This window comes from Acartia tonsa, chromosome 4 (assembly GCF_053477335.1).
Source record: "Acartia tonsa isolate MP-2025a chromosome 4, ASM5347733v1, whole genome shotgun sequence".
In the NCBI taxonomy this organism is placed as follows: domain Eukaryota; kingdom Metazoa; phylum Arthropoda; class Copepoda; order Calanoida; family Acartiidae; genus Acartia; species Acartia tonsa.
Window position 1 is genome coordinate 14,236,427 of NC_137263.1, and position 9,529 is coordinate 14,245,955.

Genomic DNA, 9,529 nt, shown 5'->3' on the forward strand with positions numbered 1-9,529 from the left:
TTTGCGAATGTGAAAAATAATAATTGCATCAGCTTAACTTGAGTACTTTTGTTATATCGAACGCATAAATGTTTTTTTTTTTACCTATGCTACAACAAAATCAAAAGGCCGATTATTGTCGATCTTACATTAAATCACTAGCGGCGCTATGCTCCTAGAGGCTCTAGGGACACGTAAAATTCTTTTAAAACTCATCTATATACTAGAAATATTAATTTCGTCGCTAGATTGTGCTATTTATGTTTTTAGCTAAGTTCCAAAAATATCCGCAGGGTGGTGATTTTTTAATTTTATTATTTTTGGCGATTTATTAGGAGAGGGTGGTGGTACCTACCCCGAAAATAGCTATAAACCTTCCTGGGACCTTTGAGAAGCTACCCAGTTAAGGGGAACCCGGTCGGTTCGGCGGTTAGCGAGATCCTTTGGTACAGACAGAAACACAGACAAACACACTTCCTGTTACTTTATTATAAGAATAAAATTATTTATTTTATAGTAAGTAATTATGTCGTGCGTATTTATGAGTCCTTTATATATATATCGCCTGATATATTATTTTAGTAATCATATTCAAAAAAAGAACATACAGAGGTGGTTTTGAAAAAAAAATATCAAACGCAGCATATATAACTAGTAAAACGTACATAATGATTTATCATTGATTCAACTTTACTTTCAGAGTTTGTAAAAATGTGGTCTGTGACAGTTAAGACCTTAGATTCACAAAACCACAAATTTGAAGATGCCGACCCTGAAAAATCAGTTGCTGATTTCAAAGCTCACATTGCTTCAAAAGTTGGTGTCGACGCAGACCGACAGCGGCTCATATTTTGTGGCAGAGTTCTCCAAGATAATAAATTGCTGAAAGAATATGATATTAATGGCCGTGTTGTCCATCTTGTTCAGCGTCCCCCGCCTGGCCAGGGTCCGGATAGAGTTGCAGAGAGTGAGGCGAGAGCCGCCAGTCGCGGTCCCTCCCCAGGACCAAGGGCTAGAATCGAGCACATCCATGTGCATTCTCAAGATATTCATATGCCAGCCCACTTTGCCATACCCCAGTCAAGTCCAATGGTGCGGCTGAACGTTGCCCGTGACATGATAAGAAATGCGAATAGAATATTGGATCAAATGGAGAACCCAGGGAGCCAACCAGATACAAGTCCTGCACAACCAGAGGACCCAGGTCCCACTGAGCCAGTAGGCTCAACTGAAGAACATGCCCACCATGAGCATGGCTTTGGTCCAAATCCAATCCATATAGAGATGATGAGCATTCCTATTCCAGATGACGGAGGAATAGGTGGAGATCAAGTTGGACCTCCGGCGGGTCTGGCAGAAGCATTGAATGCCGTGTTTAGCGGAATAAATGGAGGTCCAATGCCGAGTGGTGGTGCCTCTAGAAGCATGTCATTTAGATTTGAGAATGGCCGTATTGTGCCCTCTTCTTCGAGCAGTAGCAATGAAAACACTCGTAGTTCTGCAGGTAAAATATTTTACTTTCTCTTAATTATATACTTACGGCTACCACCCCCCCCCCCCCCCCCCCCAAGGCACCAAAGAGCACGTAAAATGTTTTTTTTCAATTTATGTCAAGATCAACTGTTTACCAAAAAATATATCCCTTAGGAGAATAGTGATACCCTACCCCAAAATAGTTATAAACCTTCCCAGGACCTATGAGAAGCTATCATGTAAAGGAGAACCATATCGGTTCTGCGGTTAGCCTAGATCCTTCAGTACAGACAGACACAACGAGATACTTTTACTTTATTTTAGGCATGTAATTTGCATTTTGCATAGAAAATGTTAACGAATCTAATTTTAGGACCAGGAGAAAGTTCTAGCTCTCCTCGGGCTTCAAGCACTTCTTCAACTCCACGACCAACAAATGCAAGTTCAAGTGAAAGCTCACCAAGTGACCCTGCTCCAAGTCAGGCTAATGGAGGAGTTAACCACCCTCCACCCCAAATGTTGGCTGATGTGATGGAGGAATATCAGCGTGTGAACCGAAGGCTGGTTCAACAACAAAATAATCTGATCCCGGTGTTGCGAAACGACGTGACTTATAGCAGTGACGCTGAACGAGACAGAGATCAGCAATTATTCAATAGGGTGTCCAGAATTACGCATTATTTATCTCATGCTCAACACGCGATGTCAGATATTTTGTTAAACTTATCAAGAGCACCACCAAGGCAGCTAAGAGCTCGTCTTTTTATTATTCCATCCATTGTTCAAACTGCCAGAGTTCAAGCTGTGCCTATAGATTATACTATGCAAGTAGGATCTCCATCTAGGGCAACGTCTTCAACAGCTACAAGTCAGCCAGCCCAATCTCGCATTGGAATTACTGTTCCATCTGGAACATTTACAACTAGCACCTCTGGAAGTGGACCAAGGCTGACAACTTCAACCAGTTTTGGTACAACATCTACAGGAACAAATACAAGAAGAACTGGGGTACCACTGATGCTGCCACCTGGCATCTTTCCTGTAAGAGCTGGTCCTACCGCCACTGGTAATTCGCAAATGCCTGCCGCTCAGGATAACATACAATCCATAGTACTAAATGCTTTGAACCAAGCTTTTCGTAATGGTGGTGAAAATAGTGAGAATGGTACAGGACCTTCAATTTCTGTATCAACAAGCGAGTCAGGCGCACAAGAAAGAACTTCTCAACCAACTGGAACGTCATCTTCAAGTAGCAGTGCAGGAATTAGCGCTGGGCTTCCACCCATTGGCGGCATTCCAATGTCACCACAGATTGGATCTCCGTTATTGGGCAACCTGAATTCATTTGATCCATTCCTAACTTGCAGCTCTCACCACATATCTCAGAATAGTAGGAGTCAAAATCGCGGCCGCTTAATTGTCCGCAACCAGCGATCCGCCCGGTCAGAGCCAAATAGTGGTGTTAATTCTAGAAATTCCAGCTTGGACAGAAGAGGATCAAGTTTTCTTCGTACACGTGCCGCCTCCACTCAAGGCAGAACCTCTAGCAGTGCATCTTCAGGGCAAGCTCCGTCACTTGGAAGCGTTAACCTGGGCTTAATTGATCCACTAGGTTCTCATGGCCATGGAGGTTCAGAATTCATGACATTAAGTAGAATGATGAGCCAGTTTTTGGGGAATGGTGCCACAGATTCTACAAATGATGATCAAGTTAGAGGCCTGTTGAACATGGCCACTGGAGTTTTAGGACAAGTTATTGGCTCACTACACGGCGAAACTTCCAATCAAACCATAGCAGATTTTCTTAATTCTCTGCCAGATTATAATTATGTGCAAGGAGATAATCTCTGGTCTGATTTAATGATGGCATTGGCGAGAAGATTGACATTTTCAGTAAGTATCGATTCTATCAGCAATTAAATGTGTTTTTGCAGAGTTTATAATCCGTATATAATAGAAACAGGATCTGTGTCTGTCCTGAAGGACCTTTGTAACCGCTGAACCGATATCAATTACAGTGTAGCTTCTCAAGTGTCCTGGAAAGATTTATCGCTATTTTGGGTGACAACAACCTTTCCAAGATAAATCGCCTATAAGAAAAAATGAAACACCCCCGTTAAAAAATAGTTTACTTTAAGATATTTAATAAAATTAAAAATCGTTTGGCGGGGGTCGACTCCCCCCTCCCCGCACTTGGAATTTTTTCCTTTAGGTTCACAAACCTAGACGTAAACAAACCTAATATTTTTGGCTGATGACTAAAGAATAGGTACAAATTTTGAGGATGCTTCCTTTACCTATCAGTATCTTTTAATTTCAGGATATGGTTGGAATAATTCGTGGCAGTGATAGTAGTATTGCACTAATGCAACAGCCTCTGCAACAATATATAGAAGAAGTGATGTTGCAGGGACTCGAACCTACACGACCCAACTTGAGCACAGGACTCACAAATGCTGTCGATGATAGCTTTCAAGAATTGGTAAGTTGTCATTCATTGATATTATATATTGTGTTTTAGATATATCGTATTCATGGTATGAAGAAACTTTGACAATGAAAGCTAGGAGTTCATTTTTAGAATTTCTAGAAAGTGTAGTACTGGGCTTAATCCTAGTAATTTTAATTTTGCCTGTTTCTTGTAGGCTATATTTAAGTGTTCTTATTAGGGATGGGAATCCGTCGAATTTTTGGGCCGGATTCGGATTCCGGATTCTGAAGGAATCCGTCAAAAAAAGTGACGGATTCTTGCGGATTCCGGATTCTTATTTTTGGCGGATTCCGGATTCGGATTCCGGATTCTAGCAGTATTTTAAAAGGCCGTCCGTCACAGAGGGATAGCTTTTTTCCATATTTTATCACTATGTTACTTGGTTGAAGCCTTGATTTGTTTAAAGTGTTGACTTCCAGCATAACTAAAACATTTACATCACATTAGTAATTATTAAAATTTGTTATGTAGAAATTGAATAGCTCATCACGTGATCGCTGGCCTGACAATGAGAGCTCTGTGTTATCAGCTGGTATATCAACTTCGTGGTTTATGTGGGAAGAAATGGGGGGGGGGGGTAGTGTGTTGGGGGGGGGGGGGTGATCTTTGCCTTCAAAAAGAGGGAGTTGTAAGAAAAAACTCAAGACGGTAATTTTAGCCTACCAATTTAGAATCCGGAATCCGCTATAAAAAACGGATTCCGGATACGGATACGGATTCCAAAATTGGCCGAAAATTGGGCGGATTCCGGATCCGGATTCTCATCACTAGTTCTTATTTAGTATTTAGTGGTATTTATAGCTTTGTTCTTGGCTTGGCGTCCCCTAAGAACGGTTAGATATTTTTAAACAATAGTAAGTTTTGTTATGACGACTACAACCTTCTCATGTAAAATGATAAGAAACAACTAGGTATACGTCGTGAAGGAAATATATTTGTCCTTCAAAATCTGATGTCAGACTCACCATCTTAACCATTGAGTACTCATTATATCCTAACTATGACAGGTGTCCCTAATGAATCTAGTAGTAAGGCCTAGGAAGAATTTAATTCTTTACATCTTTGTAATGCTTTGAGAAGCAAAGCTAGACTTTCAAAAAATATTAACAAATGCTGTAGAATATAAGTTGATATTACGACGGGAAAAATTGTCGACAATTTAGTTTGCTACAGTGGAACTTATTTATTGCTAATTCTTTCATCAATTAGGAGGGTGGGGATGGGTTAAAGGGAAGAATCGTTATTTTAGCCCGCTGCGTTTTTTTTACTTTATTAGAGATCATGAGTATCTGGTGTAAGATCCAAGTAACAATATATCCGTTTTCAGGAGCAAGCAGTTTCTACAGTCAGACCTAGAGATGACATCAACTTTGCTGAAACACTGCACAGGTAATGGATATAGAATGCATAGGTATGAATGTTATGACATGGGAAAAGTTTCGTTATTTTAGGTTGCTAACATGGAACTAATTTATTGGTCATTTCGATTATTCAGTAGGAGGAGAGGGGGTGGATTGTGGGTATCGTTAGTTTAGCCTTCTTTGAGGTTCACTTTATTAGAGAAATATCGTGTAACATTCAAGTAATAATAAATCCATTGCTTAGGTTCCTATGTGAGAGGATGGACGAACTTCTGGTATTAATCATGACAGAGGAAAATGCTAACTTTGCCACCAGAGTTCTACCAGTTGTGCGTCTCATCATGGCTGAGGGAACAGCTTTGGTAATTCACTGCATTGCTGATGGACAGCAGGGACTGGAAAGGCTATTTCAAAACAGGTTGGTGCTGCTTTCATCAACAATCATAATGCCTATTATAATTTTTGTATTTTGTTAGTCTTTTAGTTATTTTTTTTATTACCTAGGTAATAATGTTAAAATTAAATTTTCATTTTATATATATTAAAGGTGTTTGAATGGAAATCATTAATGTTTTATGTCAAAGGGAGGGGGCGGAAGTGACACTTTATGAAACCAAAACTAAAAGTCAAAGGAACTCAACTAAAAGAAAGAGTTACTCTCTGATATTTGGCATAGCAGTTGCTTTTAAGAAGTGTTTCGGATCCACATTGATTTTTTGCGGATCCGGATCCTCCAAATTTGGTCAGTGCGGATCCGGATCCTTGACAATAAAAATAAAATCACAAAATTTTTCAAAAATATTTATTCTTTAATTCGAAGTCAAAAATACTTATAATTTTCAAGTCTGAACCTAAACCTTAAAGATTGGCTCTCATCAAGAAAATGTCTGAAATTTTATATAAATTTAGGTAGATTTTTCCATTTTTTCCGCATTTTTTTGAGTCCAAGGATCCGGATCCGAAACTCTGCTTTTAAGAAGTACCATATGGAAAACGGTGGCGGAACCGCCGCTCCCGCCGAATTTTTTTGCCTTTTCTCGCCAAATTAGACAATTTTCAATCATCTGAGATAAACTTTTTTTTTTATAAAATTTCCCTTATGTTTTCACTTGACATATGTTTTGGTTTCAAAAAGTGTAAATTCCGCCTCCTCCCTTTAATAACTAATTCGTTTATTTCCTAATTTTAGTTCAACACACATTGGAACTTCCTTCCTACAAATCCGAGAATATGTGAGTGAAATACACGTTGAAATGGATGACCTACGTCGATACATTGTGCGCCAGCCAGAGGTTGAACAGTATGCTGCGGCCAGAACAGCCAGAATGGCTGCCAGGAAAAGTAGCCGCGGAGATAATCAAACACCGCGATCTGTTGAAATGGCCGATCCGTGTTCATCGTCGAGCAGTGGCGGGGAGATGGAGGTTGACATGGCCTCCCCTATCAGCAGGTCAGAGTCAAACACGGACGACGTGCCCATGGTTCCCATCGTTCTGCCCGCTGTTCCAGTCATACCTGAATCAGCGCCAAACCCAAGATTTCCCTCTGCGTTGTTGGCTCTGCCGCTAGGCGGCTCTGACTCGGAGGTTGAGGCTGAGGGTTGGCAGGGAGCTGTACCCTCCCAATGGGTGCCCATAATATCACGTGATTCTGTCACACAACAACAAACTGGTGAAAATGGACCTTTCAGTGATGCCTACAATAGTGGCCAGCCTCCTAAACGTCGCCGTTTAAATGATGAACAGAAACCGCACGGTGGCACCAGAGATTTAATTACAGATTCACTGAAGGTATGTTGATAAGAATTAGGTTATATACTATAACATTGCTTTTAGTTAAAATGTTAGACTTTTTTCATGACAAGTATTCTTATAAAGCATCGGCACGGGTATAATTATAATATTTGTTTTTCTGTTTCATGGTATAGCGCGAAATCAAAATTTAATTTTAAAATTAAGAATAAAAGATAATATGTTTTTATTTTGAATGTAAACTTGCATCAATTTTATTGTTTCAGGAAGCAGTAGAGAGTACAGGACTAGCCCCGGTTGGGGGACTGGATTCATTATTGTCTGCCGCGGCTTCCAGTCAGTCTGTCAACACAGCTTTACAAGAATTAACTACATCTCATATTCAGGTGAAATCACAAGCTTATTTATTCCTCTATTGACAAATTAATCCCAAAATAATTTTTCTTATAAAAGTTACAGTCAGTCTCTTAAAAACCGCGACTGTGGCTCAACACGTAGCGAACTCGCTCGTCGTCGGGGAGGTGATAGGTTCGAATATCGGCTTAACACCGCGTCATAACTAAAGACGTTAAAATGGTTCCTACTGCTACTATGTCAGGTGCGCGACAGTTAGAGTAGGGGGAATGCCTTGGCCTAAAACAGGTGCAACGCATTACCATACATAGTTATGACTTTTAGACAAAGGTCGTGCAATCAAAGGGTTGGTTGTCTTTCGGGCTAATGGACGCTTTACACCGCAATTATAAGACGCCAAACAGAGGTCGTTAATTTTTTAGGATTACATTAAAATCTGGTACAACATCCAAGTAATATATAACGATTTGTATAACAGATAATTTTTATAGACACTCTTGTAATTTCAGACAACAATATAATTATACTTATTTAGGATCGTGTTGAAAGAGATACAGACTATAAACCTGACAAATTTCCACAGATTGACACTTTCAACAAGAAAAACAAATAATAATATTATAATTCATCTTTTGTGATTTTTCTAAATTTTATGATATTGGTGAAGATAGTTGTAATATATTAATACCTTTTTGTTAACTTTTGCTTGGATTAATCTGCTTAATTTAATAAATTCTGCCGTTTGAATATTTTTTTCAAGAAATGTACCTAGCTGCTCTATAAAGCAATTTGTTCGTCTGATGGAGTTGTTTTATTAATATGTTTTGTCTATACCTACCTACAAAAAAATATCTATGATTACATCAAAAATTTTTATGTATTAATATTGTTTTTCCTACAGGAACAAAACCTTAGGTAAAATGTTTTCCGTGTCTACTCAAATTATGTATCTTGAATGAATACTGCGGCTGTCCCGTAATCTTTTTTTAAGCGAAGCCTTTCTTTAATCAGGGCTTGCTAGTATCGGATAGCTCTTTGTTAATTTATGTATGTAGGAACTGCCCTATCGATTTCAAACTTTGCATGATAATTCAAATTACAGTTAAGTACGATTTAGAAAGCGTATCAACCAGTATAGTTACCAGAAACTCTGTTTAAAACATGCTGATAGCTTTTTTCATTAATTTAGGCATGCTAGAATTGTCCTATCGATTTCAAACATGGTGATCCATGTAGTAGTTAGGTACAATGTAGTAAGCGTAGCAACTCTATAATCGTTACTAAAATGTCCGTACGTCCATTTTTAACAAGTTGATTTTTTCAACTTTTAAAAACAAATTTTTATGTGATCTAATTATCTGATTTTTGGTATACTGATTCCTGGGACAACAAAGTACAATATTATGAGCGAAGCATCTCTATAATCGAGTCCTAAAAATATAAGTATGTCCATAAACATTATCCTGTATCAAAAAGTTTTTCAACAAATTTACTTACAATTTGTTTCGATTTTATACATTTATATTCTGATTATTCAGTTCTGACACTATAACTTTTAATGTTCGTTTGTCCTTTGCTTTGCTTTTATGGATGTTGTCATTCTTGTTTTAATGATTATTTCAAGGACAAAGTTCTATATCATAAGCGAAATGTTCGTTTGTCCTTTGCTTCGCTTTTTTGGATATTGTCAATCCTTGTTTAATGAATATTATTATTAGATATTTCGTCAGCGAAATTTTAAAATAAGACGGCATAACAAACTGACATCAATACGTCTGACCCTCTTCATAGAAGCTTTGCTTTAAAACTTTTAATCAGCAGCAAAATAAAAATTATCTGACCCTGCGGGGTCCGCGGATACCAACAAGGGTTTCAATTTTTCAAATTAGTTTCATGTGATTCATGAAAGGCTTGTTATAAATTAACTGTTCTGCTAATAGATGACATATGGATAGAATTCGTGTTATATACCTATTGACAGGGAAAATATGTCGTTAGTTCAGGATGGGAGGTATCGTTATTTTAGCCAGCTGCATGTTTACCTTTATGAGAGGTAGATATCTGGAGCAACATCCAAGTAATAATATATCGATTCTGCTGACAAATAAGGAATAAAAATC

At 38.4% G+C, this 9,529-nt stretch overlaps 2 protein-coding genes across 4 annotated transcripts in view; both read left to right on the forward strand.

Annotated features, from left to right (window-relative positions):
- Nucleotides 1-9,529, forward strand: part of Uch-L5 (ubiquitin carboxy-terminal hydrolase L5) — a 294,886-nt gene that overhangs the window by 111,000 nt on the left and 174,357 nt on the right. The window lies entirely within an intron of this gene.
- LOC145316178 (large proline-rich protein BAG6) lies at nt 643-8,156 on the forward strand. Its single transcript, XM_080156521.1, has 8 exons — nt 643-1,483; nt 1,826-3,345; nt 3,773-3,934; nt 5,271-5,332; nt 5,549-5,722; nt 6,494-7,094; nt 7,322-7,441; nt 7,945-8,156. The coding sequence occupies exons 1-8, from the start codon at nt 691-693 to the stop codon at nt 8,020-8,022; spliced, it is 3,510 nt and encodes a 1,169-aa protein (XP_080012647.1). The 5' UTR covers nt 643-690; the 3' UTR covers nt 8,023-8,156.

Excerpts from the sequence above, each read along its gene's own strand:
- LOC145316178 (XM_080156521.1), top strand. The coding sequence starts at position 691 with ATGTGGTCTGTGACAGTTAAGACCTTAGATTCACAAAACCACAAATTT. Across the intron at positions 1,484-1,825 it reads AAACACTCGTAGTTCTGCAG|GACCAGGAGAAAGTTCTAGC; the intron begins GTAAAATATTTT and ends ATCTAATTTTAG. Across the intron at positions 7,442-7,944 it reads TAACTACATCTCATATTCAG|GATCGTGTTGAAAGAGATAC; the intron begins GTGAAATCACAA and ends ATACTTATTTAG.